The sequence below is a fragment of the Macrosteles quadrilineatus genome, unplaced genomic scaffold (genome assembly GCF_028750875.1).
Source record: "Macrosteles quadrilineatus isolate MER2022 unplaced genomic scaffold, UCM_ALF_1.0 Scaffold_9__3_contigs__length_116548681, whole genome shotgun sequence".
In the NCBI taxonomy this organism is placed as follows: Eukaryota; Metazoa; Arthropoda; class Insecta; order Hemiptera; family Cicadellidae; genus Macrosteles; species Macrosteles quadrilineatus.
In genome coordinates, this window is record NW_026542602.1 from 42,349,833 (window position 1) to 42,372,646 (window position 22,814).

Here is a 22,814-nt window from a genome sequence, read left to right on the forward strand (position 1 = left end):
AAGATCATAATCTCAAAATAGTGCTAGATAAAGATAAGTGTACACTACCAGTCATTGCCAACCTATTTCTACTTGGTTATGAATGATGTATTTTTTTCGGCCGCCATCTTGGATCCGCCATTTTGAAATGTGATAAATTATTTTAAATATAAAAGGGGGGTTGTGACCCATCATTTCGGACTACTTTTTTAAGTTGAACTCAATTCCATGGTCAATTTTTCATTTTCATATTTTGATTTTGAAATATACACATTTTTAACAAAAATATTGCAATGTTTCATAAACAAAACTTGATAACAAAAAATGGATTGCGGCATTGAGTTTAGCTTAAAAAAGTAGTTCAAAATGATGGGTCACAACACACCCTTCATATTTAAAATAATTTATCCCATTTCAAAATGGCGGATCCAAGATGGCGGCCGAAAAATTACATCAGTCATAAATAAGTGAAAATAGGTTTACAATAACTGGTAGTGTATACTTATCTTTATCTAGCACTATTTTGAGATTATGGTCTTAGTTTGTAAATGCACAACGTTAAAATGGGCTAAAAATAAAGTTTTAAAAAGGCCTCATAACTTTAGAATGAATCAAGATTTTTAAAAACGGTTTGCGGCATTGTAATCAGGGTAAAAATCTAGTTCGAAATAATGGGTCACAACCCCACCTTTACATTTGAAAAAAATATTTTGCATCCAATATGGCGGATCCAAGATGGCGTCCGGAAATGACCACCTTGTCAAAATGAAGTACTTACTACCCAACAATGTTTGGAAGTGGTCTGGGATTGATATTTGAAAAAATGTAGAAAAAAGTTGCGGGGGGGACAATTAAAACTCACCCTGTATATATATATGAATTTGAACAGATGGTGTTTCGGGCCATATAATAATAATTTCTTATTTTATCACTAACGCTATTGATTATAGTTAAGATCTAGTCAGGAATTGTTTTTCAAATTACTTCTGGCTAGACATAGAGGTACCAATAACTTATCCCGAAATAAAATATTGGGTCCTAGGACCTATCATTGGGGGGAAAACTGGCGGTGTCACGAAACGTAAATAATCTTAATCGATGACTACAAATTTGCCTGTATCACTTTAATAATATAATATGCAGCGAACCTCCCACACATGTAGAGTGTCAAAATGGTCAAAGATATAAATAACCCCACTTCAGCAAACCTAGTTCAGGCGACCAGAGTTCTATGGCAAATTCTGCACTTTTTTACAGATTTAATTTTGTTTAAATATTTCGTATCTGACACTAGTGAAAGATCCTTTTAGAAGTACTTACTTTTAGTGTAATCAGACGGTATTTTTGTTAAATCGATTGCAGCGTTGCATAGTACAATGTAGAAGAAAATCTGAAAATGTATTTCAATGAGATAAACAAAATCCTATGTACTTACTGATTACACAAAGCTTACATAAAACAGTTTTACTAGACACCACTGGCCATTAGGGTTGAAAGGAACTCTGATTCCTGCCCCTATCATCAAGACAAGATGGAATGAGCCTATCTAAAATAGCCTAAGTGAGAGGCAAACCCATCCAAGCACCTTCTTTACACATCTATTAAAACGAGTCCATAATATTTTTTCCTGTCGAAAATTACTGAAAATCTGGCGAACTAATTGGTCTTTCTTGGAAATGCAAAACTCTTGGCTTGCCCGGAGGAATTTTCAAAAGCTTAAAACACCCTCACACACATCAACTGTAAACAGTGAAATAATTATTACTAAACCACAAAATAAATGTAGCATTGGTATGAGTAGCTACATCCAATATTTGAATCTTTTTATGTCAGGATGTATCACATACATAAACATTTTGGTATCAACAATATCCCATCATTTCAATAATTGCTTTTATTTGAACTGAAGTTGAGGACTTCCTTGATGCCTTAGCGGGAGATAAGACTACTACTCGTTTAAGATGTGCAAGAGTATAGTTTAGTAGTTTACGCAACGATCGTGTATAGATAGTCTTTACGACACAAGTATAAATTTAAGTTCTACGAGTTACGTAAAGGCTTAATACGTGAGTTGCTACACTCACTACTTTACCTTGAGGTTTATCTTATTCAGTATTATGAAGGTGGCACAACTCGCGTTCGCACAATTCTGAGCGACGACTACTAAACAGGATTGACTAGTCTGCGCTGCGGTTTACTTTGCACCATGACGTCATTGCTCTTCTCCAGGCGTATCACGGTAGTGAACAATGCATTTCCTTGAGTACGGTATTAATTTTGTCATTCTGTACGTTGTCTGGTTCACACTGTACTGCATTATAAATTTCATAACACTTAAGTGAGGGACATTAAATGATTGTTCTTGCACTTTTGTAGTATTTGCAAATTGTCTGAGATAGAACTGTAATTAAGTCACATTGTATAAAATGTTCAGCATAAGTTCGACTTTTGGGTGTCTTCTTGAGGAGGTGTTCTTTAGAACGGGTTTTGAATTATCTGCCTAATTGCCCTATCATTACTATTAATTTCTCTATAATGTTGTATGTTTTTCTCCTATAATGTTCGTTAATACCCCTAATAATGTGTTAACAGTCATCTATATAATTAATACGCTACATGAAACTTTGTCGGTTGAACTCCTCCGCCATTTCTTAACCGATTTTATCCATTGACGTCTCATTGGAAAGAGCGTGTCGCGTAGATTTGCAAACTGGCCTTACATTTTTGAAAAAGTCCCTTGGGCTCTGCCCCAGTGGCTTTGAAAGTTCCCATGTAATCCTTATGGAGAACATAATTGTTTACATTTTGGTCAGCTGTATAATTTAATTGCTGTTATTTTTCAATTCAATGAAACGCATTGAGTACATTTATTTACTATTTGAGTTTATGTAAACATAACCCCCAAGACGGTTCGTGTTAGTATGGTTGTATCTTAAAGTTGTGTATTTATCGTTGTTTTGTGTCGCTATGAAGGATCGTGTTAGTATGATTGTAACTTAAATTTGTGCATTTATCGTTGTTTTGTGTACCTATAATTTGTTTATTTGTTGTTTTTTTTCTTTTAAATACCTCCGACGTGACGACAACGAAACATAAACAGGAGGCGTAATCGTGATAACGACCCAACGATCACATAAGACCAATAGATGGAGCACGCCTATCTAACTAACATTAAAGCAGGTGAAGCCAGGTCCGCCATCTTACTGTAGGATAGAAGCGCTAGATGTCGATGAAAACGGCACCAAAACTCAATGTTCCGCTTCAAAATAACTCGACATTTAGCCTACTTAGACTTACGTTATATGGTTGAAACTTTGTATGAGTGAAGTCAATAAGTCTGTGACACTATTGGTTTTAATTAAAAGCTTAAAAGTTAGTATTTTCTATTTTAAATCTTCAAATAAAGTCGGTACTTTTAAATAAGATTTAAAATATGACATGAAAGAGTTCGTCGGCTGCTACTTTTTTTTATTTTTTGGTCAGGTAAGTTAAAAAACGGTGGATTTTGTAGCTAAAGAGTTGAACCTTTTGGATCATATTTTTTTAAATTTTTAGCTGGTGTAGTTTGGTTGTAATTTAAATTGTAATATAGGGGCTACCCGCCGCGCCGCGTGGCGTCATGCGGGCAGATTCTGCCTACAACGTCACTTGTAATACAGTTTAGATACTCAAATTTGGAGCTATACAGAAAATTTACTAAACTAATTAGAAAAACACGGATTACATATAAATGTTCTTCGTTTTATTCTTTGTATTCATCTAAAAATTAACATTTTTTAGCTCTTTCATAAAAATTAATATGCGATCAGAATATAAAGGAGAGTTGTATTAAGAGTTTCAGAAACTATCTTGTCACTTTGAAAATTCGTAGATTGTAAACCAAACATCAGAACTTTATCAAACTTTAATACGATGTAGATACATATATTATAAACAGATTTGTAGCTTTTCAGAATTTTCCTTTCGCCCAAAAAGTTTTTGTTGTTAATTATGTAAACTAACTTTTTCTAAGAAACGGTGAACGCTAGAAGAAAAATCAAAAGCGTATTTTGAAGGTCATTGTGTTAGTAACAGAAATATTTGTAATACAAAGGCGTATTGTCATGGATACCATTGCTATCGACTAACATTTAATTAGTTGCGCGCGGTACTAGGGCTCATCACAGCCGGCAGCCGCCATCTTAGTTAAGATTAGTGAAAAATACTGGCTTCACGTCGCGGCCAACATGCTCCATCTATTGGTCTTATGTGATCGTTGTAACGACCGCAGCTACAGAACAGTGGCGCGTAATAGGCTTAACTCATCACAGTCAGCACCTGACCCTGGACAATCTCAACTATTAGGTTACAAATGCGCCCTAACACTAACCCAAAACGACTTTTCGTTCTCAATTGGCCCTCTATCAATGACCTGTGTTGCCTGTACAGCGAGGCATTTTGAGAAGGAGAAAACCGGCAGGAATGCTTTAGGTTTATCAATAACGAAGATAAAAATAGTCTGAGCTACACACCGGTAATCTTGAGTTGGCTCTTTTAAATTAATGGTAAATATGACTGTTATTCGTATTCAAATAACTCCTGTAATACTTTGCAATTGCTCGAATTCGAGAAACATGTACACTAGTTTAAAATTATTCCCCTTGTTAATAGATGTTACTTCATTCAATTTTTTCAATTATCACCATATCTATCTAGTATTTTATCAAAAACCAACAATAATCAATTTTCCTTAGAATAATATATTATTGTAAGAACATTGCAATATAATAATAATAATCATTAATATAGTATTAGTTTTCTGTATATTCTAAAGAAAACCAAAATTACTGTAGCAAGTGATATATGTGAATTCAACAGCTGTACTCTTCAAAAATGGACATGCGGCTTCCAGAACTTCAACCATTGCCTCTTCCCCTCTTCCCAGGTCCTGCAAGCTCTTCATAGTGTTCACTTCATTTGACAGGACATTGTGCCTAATTAAATTCAACTAATTCCAAAGTTTGGCCTAAGAAATAAATCGCATAGGACCAAGAAGTAATAGGGACAACTGCCCATCAGAAGAGTACCGAATTTTAATTAATCAGCCTAGCCTAATAGGCCCAACTCAAAATTTAATACGTGAAGAAATATATAATTCCAATTGAACATTTAGTCTAAATGTAATCCTTGGATCTTATTTTACCAAACTTAAACCTCAGTGACTTCTTTTGGCACCTTTCATTGGACATTGCCATATTTTATCATCATAGCCTATTTCAGAGCAATGCCTAAATAAAACAAATTTCTTTTTCATTGATAGTCCCATTAAATTCAATCAATTCTGTTTTTAATTCCTCTAATAAATCTCATATTGTAACTTATAAAAAAAAATATTTCTAAAGTAATATTTAATCTAAAGCTTACCTTATAAAAAAACAGATACGATAAGAAAGACCTTTATTAGAAATAGATTTTAATGTGGTATAATTTAATAGCCATAGTTTTGCAAACATCATAAAGAGCATAGGCCTAGCCAACAATTGAGAGTAAAAAGCTCCAAGTTCTTCTAATTGATTTCGTTCATCGTGATAAGTAGGCTATATTTCACCAATTGATGGTCTAATTAAATTACATTTTCCGTTGTAGAAACCCTAGACCCAAAGCTTAATAAGTAAACTAAACTCCCAGTAATAAGTTTCAAAAGTTGTATTTATAATAAGTCCTTATTTCAATATCATGGTGCAATACAGGTTTTGTAAAAGATATTAAACAAACCCTTAAAAGTGTGCACTCAACAACATACCAATAAAAACAGCAGAAACTCGTCCATTGCGAAATCTTCTGCTACTGGCGTTACAGTAAATCGAACTGCGGTTATATAGCCTAATGTGAAAACATCTGTCTCAACAAATAATTATCACGGATTTTGGCGACCAGCTGTAGTGTGCCACGTTCCCTTATTAAGTGTAATTATTTATAATCGTATCTATATAATTTGAAACTGAACAAATAATTATCACGGATTTTGGCGACCAGCTGTAGTGTGCCACGTTCCCTTATTAAGTGTAATTATTTATAATCGTATCTATATAATTTGAAACTGTTTTTCTTAGTCACAGCTAATTTAAGGGATCGGCTGGGCGTAGAAACTCGGTAGAGGTGTCTAAAAAAAGGTCTTGGTCTGTGGATGAGCCATCAAAAGAGAAACGAGCTAAATACCCTTGGGGCTCTGCCCCAGAGGCCTTTTAAGTCCCCTTAGCACATTTGTTTACATTAGGATATGTATAATTTTACACTACTTTTAATGAACCAACTAATAAGACTCCTAAAAAAAAATTGGGCAACCTAAAGCCAACCACGTTTTTGAAGGTAGGTACACAATCTCATATTTATTATTATGCTTATCCTACCTTCCAAGGGAAGATGGCTCGTTTCTCTTTTGATAGCTCATCTACAAACCAAGCCCTTTCTTTAGACACATCTACCAAGTTTCTACGCCCAGCCGTTCTCCCAAATTAGTGATGACAAAGAAAACCAGATTCAAATTAATATATAGTATGTTAACAAATTATTATTTTTAAGTTAACCGTGTGCCACAATCTCTTTTAAGTCTAATATCTTATAATTAATTAATAACTATATAGTAATCTAACTTATAGGTTATTTTTGCAATTTTAGCGAGTTTCTCATATAGCTATATATAAGCTATTACCGTAGTACTCATGGTAAGACCTGGACCCGGGACCGATTTATTTCTTCATTTTGAGGTCGTTAAAGGCCAAAACACCATCCGTTCAAATTCATATACATATATATATATATATATATATATGTCCGTTAGCGCGATAACTCGAGCAAAAATGGTCTGATTTTGATGAAATTTCGTACAAACGTGCAAACCTACATTTATGAACGAGTTCGCGATCCAGCATAATCAGACCATGGGAACGGGGGTTTTATGGGGTTAAAACGGGGTCTTCAGATTTTTTACACTAAAAACAAATAATTTTGCAATTTCTTTTCAAACCGTTTTGTAGAGCTTAAAAAAATATTAATTTTGTATATTGAAGTGCTGTTGTATGCCGAATGGTCACGGAGAAAATTCAAAAATAGTGTAATTTTAAATTCCCATGTTATTTTTATAGAGAAAATAAAAATTTGTGTAGTTTTACTTTTTTATAGATTTATATTGATAAAATTTGGCAAATTTATTTATTTCATCCTATGCTATTGACGTATGGTCAAAAATACTTTTTACTCTCCCCGTAGCAGCAAACCTAAACACTCGTTAAATCTAATGTTATTTAAATTATAAAAAATGAGATGGTGTGTGTTTGTGTGTCTGTCTGCTACTTCATATCGCAAAAACCACTGAACCGATTGAAATATGTTGTATGAAGGTGGCTTACCTGGTTAACATATAGGCATATTCCTTTTATCATTTTCCCCTTTGGCTACACCCCATTGGCTTCCAAAGTTTCAATGTTTACATTTTGGAAGAATGTAAACAGTAAAAAATAGTAATTAAAGTCAGCTGTAAATACTATAATTTTACAGTTCAAATAGCACAGAGGTTAAGAGGTACAGGTTTTGTTCCCAAGATTCTAAAGCTTTATGATTATGAGAATAGTTTGATTGAAATATTTATGAAAATATACTTTTTTCATGGAAACAGAAGGATTTTATAAAATTACAATGTATACATTTTTGGAATAATTTTTATATAGTAGTTTTTTGTTTACAAATTTGAACTGAAACAAAATGGATCAGGATTTTAATAGGTTTTAAAAACTGAGAGATACCGTATATGTACTGGTACAGTTTATAAAATTTAACCGACTCAATGTTTACACTTATTTATGTTTTAATGAAATTTACTAACTAAATTTCAACTATACATACTTTTATTCTGTCCAGAGGTAGCTATATTTTCTTCTATCATCTACTTCACAATCGCTTATTTACTTTTACAGAAACATCCTTAGTAGTTGTGGTTTTTATACCCTTGCTTTAATTTTACCTTGGAGGATATCACAAAACTAAGCTGCACGCAATTCACTTTTGTTTCTAAAATCAATTCAATATCTGTAACATAACTATGTTTCTTTAGTCAATGTTTTAAACGATGATGTAAATACAAATACATAGACGTTTCAACTATGGAAGGAGTTAAAATAATAACTAATTTGTATTATGTTGTTGATTTATTGATGAAATTTGTGCCTGATTAACAATAATAGTGGTTGGCTTTCTAACAAAAGGTAATACAAGTTTTCCATTCGATTTTTTTCTTATTATTGTCATATATATAGATCTGCAGGTAAAGATTTAACTTTGAAAAACGCTCAGTTGCTATGGTAAAACATATCAATTAATTACTGTATATGTGAAATCTTTATAAACTGTTTTTAGCGAATTTTCCATATAGGGAATAAGCTATTACCGTCATTCTCACGGTAAGACCTGGACCCGGGACTGATTTACTTTTTCGTTTTGAGGTCCGAGCACGATAACTCGGTCAAAATTTATCCGATTATGATTAAATTTGGTATAAACGTGTAAACCTACATTTATTCGAACGAGTTCACGAACCAGCATGATCGGACTATGGAAACAGGGGTTTATGGGGTAAAAATGGGGTTTTCTCATTTTTAACCCTGAAAACATAAAATTTTGCAATTTCTTTCCAAACCATTTTAAAGAGCTCAAAAAACAAATAATTTAGTATATTGAAGCATTTTTGTATGCCTAACTGTTACGGAAAAAATCCCAAAATAGTGTAAATTTAAAATGACCATGTTATTCTTATAGAGAATGAATACACTTTTGTAGCTTGCTTGTCTATAGACATAGGGCCCTTTAAAGTTTCGTATTCCTCCATAAGATTAACATGGGAAACAAACATTGTTTTGAAACTCCAGCTGTTGTCAGAAATTAAATCTATACTATTATATAAAAATCTAATGGTGTCTGTCTGTATGTGTATTACTAATAGGTGCATAAACTACTGAACCAACTGGGCTTAAATTTTACAAAAATATAGCTACCATACCAAGGACCATTATAGGACTATTCACATTTCGATACTGACTGTAGTGTTTGCCCCTGTGGCTTTAAAAGTTCTGAGGTGAACATTTTAAAAGTAAATATTGATTGGTCTCCATGGCTGTGATGAGAACACTAACAATGTTTGTTTACATTTGCTTTGACATTTAAATATAAACAAGAAGAACTGCTAAACTGCATACATCACAATTTCAAACAGCTGATACAAAGAAATTAAATATAATATTTTCCACAAATATGAGGTAAGTTTATTTTAATCCAACCTTTTATCATGGATTATTTATTCTCTGTATCAACTCCGGCTCTGCTTTGGATTTTTTAAAGCGTCTTAAGTTAATAATCCTAAGTGAAAATAATGTTATTGATATGTTATCATGGAAGCAGTATGAAAATTAAAATGTATAAATGTTTTGTATGAATTTGGAGGCTACTTTAAATAAATTCTAACTGCTTCACATGTGTTAGATTAACTTAACATAACTTGCATATCACATTGTTTTTTATATGCATATTTAGGTAAATTAAGTTATTGTGTTTTGCTAAACCTATGCTTAAATTAAACTAAAGAATATCATCAATAACTAAATTGTCGTTGATTTTTGTTTTTTAAAATCTGTTGTACATGTGTAACTATATTTAATTATCAAATGGTAATACAAAATACTCTTATTTTATCTTAACATAGCTTTTAGTTCACATTTACTTTATTTGATACATTTATTATTTGTGTTTTGCCACACCACTGATTAAATTAAACCAAGAAAAATATCATAAAACTAAGCAGTACACAGTGTTCTTTTGTTTCTAAAATCAATGAAATATCTGTTACTATGTTTTCTTAATGGTAAGTGTGAAAATGTAAAGGCAATGGACGATGGAACTGATTAAAAGAACTGGTTTGTATATTAAGTTGTTTGTTGATATTTTTGTACCTATAGTAGAATCAGAGATGCAATGAAACATATATACTGTATTTGCTACTACTAAAGAATATCATCAATAACTAAATTGTCGTTGATTTTTTTCTCTAAAATTAGTTGTACATGTGTAACTATATTTAATTTTCAAATGATAATACAAAATACTCTTATTTTATCTTAACATAGCTTTTAGTTCACATTTACTTTATTTGATACATTTATTATTTGTGTTTTGCCACACCACTGATTAAATTAAACCAAGGAAAATGTCATAAAACTAAGCAGTACACAGTGTTCTTTTGTTTCTAAAATCAATTAAATATCTGTTACTATGTTTTCTTAATGGTAAGTGTGAAAATGTAAAGACAATGGACGATGGAACTGATTAAAAGAACTGGTTTGTATATTAAGTTGTTTGTTGATATTTTTGTACCTATAGTAGAATCAGAGATGCAATGAAACATAATATGTTATATATATTATATACTGTATTTCCTATAGATATAGTTTCTTTAATATTTCAAAAGACTGTATTGATAAGGCACAGCAATATTTCTAAAGTCTATAACAGCTGACTTAGTTTTGTTAATGATTTATTGTGAGTGAAAAAACTGAAGATGAAAGGATTTGTGATTATAAAGAAGAGTTTAATATAAAGATATTTAAATTTAATAATTAGTATTTTTGCAACTTCAAAATTGAAATTTAAAATGTCAATAATAAATTAAAATATGTGTAATTAAGGGAGATGAAGGTAAATCTGGTAAATCATGTATGTCAAAGTTTTACTTGAAGATTTGATCAGTTTTTCTCATATTAGCCTACACAAGATTTAAAATTAATCAAAACTAAAATGGTGGTATCCACTTCTTACCAGATTTTAAAGTCATAACTTAAAACGTTTCTATTAAGGCCATAAAAGTTTAATTTTGTTTCTAAAAGCGTTGGCGGATGTGTAACTATTATATGCAAAAGATAAAGATTAAAATGTTTATATTTTGTGTCCTCTTCCCGTTGCAAAGCACGGGTACAACAGCTAGTATTAAATAATTCATTTCCATGGAAGCATGAGAAAATTCACAATGTTTACATTTGCTTTGACATTTTATTGTAAACAACCAGAACTGTCAAATTTCTATTTCACAAATTCCGACAGCTGATCCAACAAAATGTATTTTCCTTCCACCATGTAAAACTATGTGGTAGGTTTATTTAATCTTAAACTTTATGATAGATTATTTATTATAAATCTATTTCAATGATTATAAAACAGATTTTTCCCGTTGCGAAGCAAAAATTAATAGTCAGAAGAAGAACATATGTAAAACAGTCTATGTGTAAATTATCTATGTTGTATTAAAAATGTGTTTAGTTTTGGATGTTGGTTTGTGTTGAATGATATCGGTTATTAGTTGTTGCATTTTTATTCTAAGGATTTGGCATATGAGTAAGCCTATGATAAATAACACCATTTCAGAGTTCTGCCAGTTTTTGCCTAACTCTATCCTGTAGAGTTTAAAGTAGCCTACACCTTATTGTCTACATCTTGGCTAAACAACTTAGGTACGGTACTTTATAAAAACTGACAGCCTTTTTACGTTGACTTAATGTAAGCTTACCTTCTCCCGTACATGGGCAGATTGATTGTTAAAAATTAACCCTTTAAACTGGAATAGGACTGTCATGTAAATAGTGAGTATTTCCTTTAGTTAATAATCTTATAGTGACTCTTTTAAAATCATCAGAAATCATGACTGTTATTAGTTTTTAAACAAGTTATTTGTTTGTAAATAACTCCTGTACTTCTTTGCAATTGCTCGATTTCGAGCAACATGTACACTAGTAAATATTTTAAACTGGAATATTGTACAGTGTTGCAACGCTGAAAATTACACAGCAAGTGTGTCATTCCACTAAATAAATATAATTTGCCCAAGGCCTTGAATTGCGAACTTTACACGTGCTATAGATGTCATTGCACAAGCGGTGTGCTGTGTTCAATTATCTAACAAACATTGTTATACAAATCCAATTTTTAACAAAATTATAAGTATTCTAGAAACCCCAACTACAACTAAACATTCAATCACATACTAACAAAATTAACAGCTGTATTTATTAATTACATAATGTTTTTGTTTGGAAATAGTTACACTTGATGTCATTTTAGAAAAAAACATGTCATGTAATTTTATTAAATAACACAAACGAAACAAGCAAACAAACAAACAAACAAACAAACAAACACACAAACTTTCACATTCCCTTAACACAAACATTCACTTAAGACAGCTATTCTGTACTAAACATATTGTATTTTTTTCCCCGCACGAACCCTGCGTGGTTCATGGGAGTATTTGTATTTACATCTTTTGCAGAAAATAAAGATTTTTGAACTGTGAACTGTGTGAACATTTATAATATTAGTAAGAAATATCTATACAGGGTGTTAAAAAAGTCCCTGGACAGTTAAATATTTTAAAAAATAATGCAGATAGAGCTACAATACTTGGTACAAAGTTACAGGGCATAAAACTCTATTTTAACACATATTCAGTGATCCAATAACTCTTCAGGGGGACGGCCCACAAGGAGTCGGAAGAAAATCTTAAACGGAAGCATAGGTCAATATGCAAATTAAATTGTAGGTCTTTTTTAGTAGAATAGAATGCCGCAAACCGCACTTCAAAAGGTTGATCCTGCGCAAAATGGCAGATGTTCAAAGATTTCTTGAATCCGCCATTTTGAATCTTTGAACGACTGCCATTTTTTACTCAGGCATTCTTTTGAGCTTGAATTTGCGGCATCGTAATCTACTAGTGAAGACCTTTAATTTGATGTGCATATCGACCTATGCTTACGTTAAAAATTTTCTTCCGATTCTTAGGGCTGTGCCCCCTGAGGAGTAAGCGTATAATAGCAATGTAAATTAAATGAATCTTTGAACAACTGTCATTTTGCGCAGGATCAACCTTTTGAAGTGCGGTTTGCGGCATTGTATTCTACTAAAAAAGACCTTCAATTTGATGTGCATATTGACCTATGCTTCCGTTTAAGATTTTCTTCCGACTCCTTGTGGGCCGTCCCCCTGAAGAGTTATTGGATCACTGAATATGTGTTAAAATAGAGTTTTATGCCCTGTAACTTTGTACCAAGTATTGTAGCTCTATCTGCATTATTTTTTAAAATATTTAACTGTCCAGGGACTTTTTTACCTACCACCACTTTTGTTGTATATATAGGTGTGTGTCTTGGTCTTATCATGAGACTTACTGTAATAACTTATTCCCAATATGCGAAATTCGTTAAAAAGGAAATATTCTAATTTTTGACAAACAAATATTACGGCTTATTTGATTTGATTTTAGTTTCAAAGATTCCAGTTCTCGAAAAGAAGATTTAGATTTATAAATAATATAAATATTTTTCGTTTTACAATCTTTTAAAATAACATTATAATTTATTTATGTAAAAGATATTACATTTTAAGAGTGATGTACAGAGTGATTAATTAGGTTTTATTTGGCCTCCTACTGTATAAGGTTTATCTTGGGCTCAAACTAAAGCAAGGTGAAAATGTTACGGTAACCATTTTAAGAACGCTGTAAAATTTCCAATAAGAAACTGTCACACTAAACTAACTAGTGTAATATAATTTGTGATCGACGATATTTCTTCAACATCAAAATTCAATGTCGCTGTTTCAGCATTTCACAAAATGTCAGATCGACTTCATATTGTAGTCACGTAGTGCTTCTGCGTCAAATGACACTGACACTATGTTTCAAAAAGATAAAACACACCCACAAATAAAATTATACAGAAATAACCGTTGGGTACAACCTTTGACAATGGATTGGAACTAAACATTCAATGCCCGTGTTAAAGTTGTGGCCAGTTGCATAATCTAATTGGGCTGCATTGTAGATGTTAGCCTCCGGATTGCCGAATAAAAATTTAAACAAGTTTAAATACCTGATTAAATTTAAATATCTGCAGAAGCACCATGTTTCAGATCCAACATGGAACCATCATCAGGTGGTTTTATTTTTTTATTGCTTCACATAAAGGCCATCAAATGTAAGGTACATAAACATAAACCAAATACAGTACATATCAGTTGGCAACAGACGACAATAACCCGGCGAAGTTTGAGTCCAGTCTGAATAGTAGTAGTCTAGCAATGCGCTATTTTCGTAAAAATATAAAACAAGTTTATTCTTCTACAAAGTTTGTACGTTTAATGATGTGCAAGCAAGAAAATCATCATCACTACATTTAAGCTTAAAAAGAAAGCTGTCTAACAAAAAGTAGCGAGTTAAATAATTTTAGTAGGTCATAATTTCACAGAAGTTAAAATCCTTAAACTTGACATACTATAGATTATTTTTTTATAAGGTGGTAAAAAATTAATAACTGTAAGCCTTAATAACAAACTAAAATAACATACAGGGTGAATAAAAAGTCAAGACCCCCCCTCTAATATTTAAGTAAATATACAGAGATATGCTTTTGGTGGTCGAGCAATCTTAGCAGGAAGTTTCATTTTATCATTTTGAAATTTTTGAGTGTCCCCCCAAAAGGGGAATTTGGGAGGCAACTCAAATATTTTAAATGTAAACCCCCTTCAAGTGACACCTCATTTTAAAGTGTTTACAAAAACTTAAAGAGTGGTGAAAACCGGAGCTCATTATCTCTTCTCTATCCAAAATGGTAGCCCGTCAAATGTTGTGGAAAATCAACGGTAAAAATGTTAATATTGGCTGCCATTTTGGATAGAGAAGAGATAGCAAGCTCTGGTTTTCACCATTCTTTAAGTTTTTGTAAACACTTCAAAATGAGGTGTCACTTGAAGGGGATTTACATTTAAAAATTTTGAGTGTCCCCCAAAAGGGGGGGTTCGGGGGACAACTAAAAATGTTTCAATAGAAACCCCTATCAAGTGACGCCTCATTTTGAAGTGTTTAAACAAACTTAAAGAATGGTGAAAACCGGAACTCGCTATCTCTTCTCTATCCAAAATGACAGGCAATATTAACAATTTTACCGTTGATTTTCCACAACATTTGACGGGCTACCATTTTGGATAGAGAAGAGATAGCGACCTCTAGTTTTCACAATTCTTTAATTTTTTGTAACCACTTCAAAATGGGGTGTCACTTGAAGGGGGTTTACATTTAAAATATTTGAGTTGCCCCCCTTTTGGGGGGACACTCAAAAATTTCAAAATAATAAAATGAAACTTCCTGCTAAGATTGCTCGACCACCAAAAGTATATCTCTGTATATTTACTTGGAAAAATATTAGAGGGGGGGTCTTGACTTTTTATTCACCCTGTATTAGCCTTTTAAAAGGTTCTAACTTCACTGCAATATTTTTAAGAGTTTAAAGGCAATGGACTGAAATGAAAACCCTCGTATTTAGTCTCCACTGGCTAGACACAAATTCAAGTAACTTTGGCATAACATTAGCTCACGTGAACAGTTTGAAACTCTTCATCATCATCTCATGTTATATTCACACACAATCAGGGGTAAGCTCATGCTGCGTTATGAGATGCGCTTGGCTAAACTAACATTACAGTTTGTTAGGGAGCGTTATAGCATGGAAATTCCCACCAAAAAATAACATCATGGTTTTTCCTTTTTATTGTGTTGGTACTACGGTAAAAACATAGTAAGTGTATTTATATTAAGTATATGTCTTCAATGTGGCAGTATTAATGTTGTTGCAAAAATTCTAGCTGTCTGCAGTCCATCCCCTTCAATAAGTTGTGAAACTATTATTAGAAAAATCATAAACCCCCGCTGCAGCAAACCTGCAGACCAAGTGAATTTCAATAACTCTGTAATTATCCGAAATGTAAGTATTGGCGAGTGTCAAAAATCTTTCCTTCGCTAATGGTTATGGCCTATGTTTAAATATTTACTTTTAGACTAAACATATTCTAAGTCCATCATTTTTTCACTTCCGATTAACATAGAATTTTCTTCAAGCTATTTGCAAAAATAAATTAAATGCCTTGTATGTTTTTCTGTTTGGTATTTCTGACCAGCCTTCCACATTCAAAACGCAGTACTTGTATGTCAAGCGAAAAGTATCAAAGTAACTTCGGGCATAGTATAGTGTAGTTTCGTGCAGTGTGAAAACAGCCATAAAGGTGGTTTATTGTTTTTTTCTTTAATGCACAAATATCAATATTGCTTTATGGACGTACTGTAGTGTGAAACAATTAAAAGACGCTTTCTAACCAAAATGCTTTTATGTGCAACGAAGTAAATGATGTTTTTAGTAAAATTACAATAACATCAGGTTCTACAATTCAGTTAAATTAAAATTGACAAATCAACAGATGAAGAGACAAGTCAATATATTCTTGAAAGCTCAGAGCTCAAAGTAACACGTTACATGTCACAGGCGACGTGTATGCCGATATAGGATTGTACCGGTCACGAGTCCAATAGTTGATGGGAGGTTCTGCCACCACTACACTAGTGAGAGTAGGCCATGAGATAGTAGGGATGAGATTATGGATTTTGATACTGGCAAAACTTGGTTTCTTGAACTAACAAATACAATGAGTAAGTCAATTTTTAGTCCAAGCAAAGATTTGGATAATACTATGAGTGAAGCACTAATAACTACTGTAGAGTTTTAAATATAATATCAGAATAAACTATAGATAAAAGTAATGAATAAACTGGCTGGGTAGTGGTATTTCCAATGCATGCCATTATTGTTGGTTTTATCTATATTCGTTTTCCTTATCTGCCAGACAGTATTGTTCTTGTTTTATGAGTTCATTTTTTGCTCTGCCTCAGTCTGCACGCAACTGCCTTATAGTGAACATGCTCAAATATGTAATTTAGTGGTTTTGATTAAAAATATAGTGTAAATTTTCTCTTTTGGTTATTAGCAAAATGTAGAATTGCTGAATGTATTACTTTTGCACACACAACAAAAACATGCTTGAAACGATAAAAAATAGTAGGTTTTGGGTTGTAGGCCTATATAATTTGTTGCTGTATTGTACTGGAAATAATTTGTGATTGGCCTCTAACAACATTGTTTTTTAGTTTCATAAAGGCCTCAACCATTGGGTTGCTTGTGTATCACAAATTATACACATGACCCCGATGAGATGACACATGTGTATCATTTTTTATACACATGGCGCTAAATGTGTTAATGGTAATTTTAAAATAAGTAACATTCCAATGTTATTGGTAAAAGTAGCTGTTTTAAACACTAGTTACATATTTTAGAATTCTTGGTACACGCTCTCCTGAGGAGCACAGGTAGGGTTCTTACAAGGTTGTTTAATGATTATCAAAATACATAGTAGCGAATCATTTATTACATCTTTCCATTCATTACCAAAAACTACATTATACATGTTTGTTATAACTCATGTGGCCCAACCATGTTTCGAGTAATTTTCAGGATCGTTCAAATGACATGGTTTATTTCCAATGATTTTCCAAATCCAGGTCTTTTCAGTAACGGATTCGTTGACTTTTTGTTTGACGTCTCGTTTCTCTATTGCCACAGTGTCGCAGCTGTTACTTGACGTTAAATAGCTTACTTCCAAAGAGTCACACGTCTTTCCGGATATCTTGTAATAAATTGGAGTTCCATCCACCTTCTTGGAATCTTTCTTAAACGTTGCTAGTACCCGATAGTCAATGTAGAACATTGTCTTTTTCCACTCCAATCCATAGTCTATGTAGATACTAGTATCTTTGTAATTACAATGTGCTAGGTCTGGCATAAGTTCTAAGGCTAAGGTTCTCTGGCGTTGGTTTGGTGGACGTTGGTCGGGGTTGACGTCTTTTTCAAACTTTGGTCTAACTGCAAACAAACATTATGTTAAAACTTCTTAGGCTTAATGATTAATAATTTCAAAAGTGGTGATGCAGAAATTGGTAGCAATCCTCGTAACAGATCCGTTGTGTGATTTACGAGCTAAACTCAATATAAAAAGAATAAACATTAATTTACAGGAAAATACCTTATAATGGCCTAACAAACATCATAATATTTGTTTGTCAACGTGTTTATTTTGCTAGATATTTTAATACCCCCACCACAGCAAACCTGCAGACTAAGCGAATTTCAATTAGCCTGATTGGATTTAAACTAAAATGCCTCCAGTAACAAATGAATATATTTTCCAAATTCTATCAAAATATGTTCATAAACAAGCAAACTATAACAGTTAACTTATTCTCCATAAGAATAACATGGGAATTTTAAATTTACACTTTTTTGGAATTTTCTTCGAAACCATTAGGCGCACAATAACGCTTCAATATACTAAATTATTTGGTTTTATAAGCTCTACAAAATGGTTTGGAACGAAATTGTGAAACTTTGTGTTTTTAGGGTCAAAATGGGAAAAATCTATTTTTACCCCATAAAACCCCGTTTTCATAGTCCGATCGTGCTGGTTCACGAACTCGTTCGAATAAACTTAGGTTACACGTTTCTACAAAATCTCATCAAAACTGGATCATTTTTGCTCGATTTATCGTGATAACGGACAAATATAAATTTATATATATATAAATTTGAACGGATGGTGTTTTGGCCTCTATGGACCTAAAATCGAAAAATTAAATCAGTCCTGGGTCCAGACCTTACCATAAGTACTACGGTAATAGCGTATTCACTTTATGGGAAATTCGTTAAAAGGAATAATTGAGTTTCTTCTTGTGAAAATAAGTTAAACCTAAGCCATACAGTAGTTATTATTTTTTTGCTAGAGTTTTTGATTTAGTAGTTAATACTTCACGAGCTGTTCGCCAACATGTGTGGCATCTTCATGGAGTCTTCTTATATTTTCTTATTTTATCACTAACGCTATTGATTGATAGTTAAGATCTAGTCAGGTATTGTTTTTCAAATTACTTCTGGCTAGGCCTAGAGGAACCAATAACTTATCCCGAAATAAAATATTAGGTCCTAGGACCTATAATTGGGGGGAAAACTGGCGGTGTCACAAAACGTAAATGGTCTTTATCGATGACTACAAATTTGCCTGTATCACTTTAATAATATAATATGCAGTGAACCTCCCACACATGTAGAGTGTCAAAATGGTCAAAGATATAAATACCCCCACTTCAGCAAACCTACTAACTAAGCAGATGAACTTTTGCCTGGTTGGATTTTCACGTAAACTAGCCGACCCGTGCGAAGCATTCGCACTGTAGTAACCCACCGCATAATCTTGCTACGCGACGGGACATCCCTATTTCACCCTTTATAAGAATGCACGGACCTGCAGCCGAGTTGCAATGAATGAATTGTTTTTTTATGACTCAGCAAATACACTTAGCTCAGGCGACCAGAGTTCTATGACAAATAATGGCATTAGGGAGTATGTTTAATCTATGGCATTATGTAGGCTTTCCATCGAGCCTAGCCCCACCCTCCTAAAGGTACGTTTTGCCTGAAGCGACAGGTGCGACGGTCGCTAAGCGACTGTCGCCGAGCGGCAGTCGCGGGGTGGTAGACTGTTTTGCTTGGAGCGACAACTTGTTTGGCGTCACGAGACGTGGTACCGTCAGTGCACCTAACCTCAAAAGTGCGCACTAAGTATAAAGTCACTAAATAAAATCGATAAATTCACTTAGTAAAACAGGTAAAACTTAACAAATGAATTAAGTATTCCTTGTAGGCCTAGTTATTTGTTATAAGAAACATTCCAAAACTGCCATGTCACAAGCCAAAATGTAATAAAATTACTCAATTTCTCCGTAAATTGCAGTACACAAGCATAACTTGAATTGGAAATCAGTGTTATAAACAACCTCCTCACAGAGTGAAAATTATATTTTATTGATTGTATTGTAAATGAATAAAATACCAATTACATGATATACTCCATTAATATTTGAATAACCACATCACTTTAATAATTGGCATTCTATATATTTAAATATGACACGCCTGACTTTTAAACCAATTTGATCAATAACCATTTATACAGAGCAATATTTGTTTGAATCACCTAAACGGAAATTTAATTAGAGTCTATAAGGCGACAATCTAAATAATCTACTAAAAATTTAACTTAATCACAGCCGTTGGCCGACGCCATATAGCGAAAATAAAAGGTTCCCGAACTTGCCATAATGGTGTAGACTATAAAAACAATCAGAAATGTAACTGTCGCTAAGCGACTGTCGCTCCTGACTGGTCTTGGAGCAGTACCCAGCGACTGCAGCTCGCGGCTCTAGCGACAGTAGCTCCAAGCAAAACAGGACTATGCAAAACCCCTTTGATCAGTGTCCCGCGACTGCCGCTCAGCGACGGTCGCTGCGCGACCGTCGCACCTGTCGCTTCAGGCAAAACGTACCTTTAAGGTACGTTTTGCTTGGAGCGACAGGTGCGACGGTCGCGCAGCGACTGTCGCCGAGCGGCAGTCGCGGGATGGTAGACTGTTTTGCTTGAAGCGACAACTTCTTTGGCGTCACGAGACGTGGTACCGTCAGTGCACCTAACCTCAAAAGTGCGCACTAAGTATAAAGTCACTAAATAAAATCGATAAATTCACTTAGTAAAACAGGTAAAACTTAACAAATAAAGTATTCCTTATAGGCCTAGTTATTTGTTATAAGAAACATTCCAAAACTGCCATGTCACAAGCCAAAATGTAATAAAATTACTCAATTTCTCCGTAAATTGCAGTACACAAGTATAACTTGAATTTGGAAATCAGTGTTATAAACAACCTCCTCACAGAGTGAAAATTATATTTTATTGATTGTATTGTAAATGAAAAAAATACTAATTACATTATATACTCCATTATTTGAATAACCACATTACTTTAATAATTGGCATTTTATATATTTAAATATGACACGCCTGACTTTTAAGCCAATTTGATCAATAACCATTTATACAGAGCAACATTTTTTGAATCACCTAAACGAAAATTTAATTAGAAGTCTTTTAAGTCGACAATCTAAATAACCTAACTTACTAATATATTAAAATAACTTGTAAAATAATAAGACCAAGGAATAAAGGACAACGTCAGGTTTAAACTAACCTGACGTTGTCCTTAATTCTTTTGTCTTTGTAGGAGATATGTTTAAAATCATAAAGCGCGGGGTATTTTGCCACTTCTTCTAATAAACTGTCGTCTTATTCACCACTAAAATTTAACTTAATCACAGACGTTGGCCGACGCCATATAGCGAAAATAAAAGGTTACCGAACTTGTCAGAATGGTGTACACTATAAAAACAATCAGAAATGTAACTGTCGCTAAGCGACTGTCGCTCCTGACTGGTCTTGGAGCAGTACCCAGCGACTGCAGCTCGTAGCTCGAGCGACAGTAGCTCCAAGCAAAACAGGACTATGCAAAACCCCTAAGATCACTGTCCCGCGACAGCCTTTCAGCGACAGTCGCTGCGCGACCGTCGCACCTGTCGCTCCAAGCAAAACGTACCTTTAGACGACCTGTCGCTGAACAGTGCGCTGCAGAAAATAGATTGTTTTTTTTGCCACTCCCCGTATTATAAAGTGAAGGTTGGTATGATTATTCCTTCAAATACATTATTACTTCAAATATAGTGTTATTTATTACTTTTCAACTACTATTTCATAGTTCGACGAAATTACTATCAAGCTCATTCTTCCGACAGACTATGAAATTTCTCGAAATTGAAAAATAAGCTAAGCACTTTTTTGCAGATTCAATTTTGTTTAAATATTTCTGACACTAGTGAAAGATCCTTTTAAAAGTACTTACTTTGACGGTAATCAGCCGGGATTTTGCTTAAATCGATTGCAGCGTTGCATAGTACAATGTAGAAGAAAATCTGAAAATGTATTTCAATTAGATAAACAAAATCCTATGTACTTACTGATTACACAAAACTTACATAAAACAATTTTATTGGACACCACTGGCCATTAGGGTTGAAAGGAACTCTGATTCCTGCCCCTATCATCAAGACAAGATGGAATGAGCCTATCTAAAATAGCCTAAGTGAGAGGCAAACCCATCCAAGCACCTTCTTTACACATCTATTAAAACGAGCCCATAATATTTTTTTCTGTCGAAAATTACTGAAAATCTGGCGAACTAATTGATCTTGCTTGGAAATGCAAAACTCTTGGCTTGTCCGGAGAAATTTTCAAAAGCTTAAAACACCCTCACACACATCAACTGTAAACAGTGAAATAATTATTGCTAAACCACAGAATAAATGTATGAGTAGCTACATCCACTATCTGAATCTTTTTATGTCAGGATATGTATCACATACATAAATCATTTTGGTATCCACAATATCCCATCATTTCAATAATTGCTTTTATTTGAACGGAAGTTGAGGACCTCCTTGATGCCTTGGCTGGACAAAAGACTACTACTCGTTGAAGATGTGCAAGAGTATAGTCTAGTAGTTTACGCAACGATCGTGTAAAGATAGTCTTTACGACACAAGTATACATTTAAGTTCTACGAGTTACGTAAAGGCTTAAAACGTGAGTTGCTACACTCACTACTTTACCTTGAGGTTCATCCTATCTAGTATTATGAAGGTGACACAACTTGCGTACGCACAATTCTGGGCGACGACTACTAAACAGAATTAACTAGTCTTAGTCTGCGCTGCGGTTTACTTTGCACCATGACGTCATTGCTCTTCTCCAGGCGTATCACGGTGTCGAACAATGCATTTCCTTGAGTACGGTATTAATTTTGTCATTCTGTACGTTGTCTGGTTCACACTGTACTGCATTATAAATTTCATAACAATTAAGTGAGGACATTAAATGATTGTTCTTGCACTTTTGTGGTATTTGCAAATTGTCTGAGATAGAACTGTCATTATGTCACATTGTATA

General features: G+C 33.5%; 1 protein-coding gene across 1 annotated transcript; it reads right to left on the reverse strand.

Moving 5' to 3' along the window:
* Positions 1-17,346: 17,346 nt before the first annotated feature.
* Positions 17,347-22,489, reverse strand: LOC129003356 (uncharacterized). The gene is made up of 3 exons (XM_054431648.1): positions 22,478-22,489; positions 21,712-21,781; positions 17,347-17,795 (listed from the first exon to the last, which is right to left on the reverse strand). Exons 1-3 carry the CDS (start codon positions 22,487-22,489, stop codon positions 17,353-17,355), a joined length of 525 nt encoding a protein of 174 aa, XP_054287623.1. The 3' UTR covers positions 17,347-17,352.
* Positions 22,490-22,814: the final 325 nt, after the last annotated feature.

Excerpts from the sequence above, each read along its gene's own strand:
- LOC129003356 (XM_054431648.1), bottom strand. Across the intron at positions 17,796-21,711 it reads CCCGGCTGATTACCGTCAAA|TTAGACCAAAGTTTGAAAAA; the intron begins GTAAGTACTTTT and ends GTTTGTTTGCAG.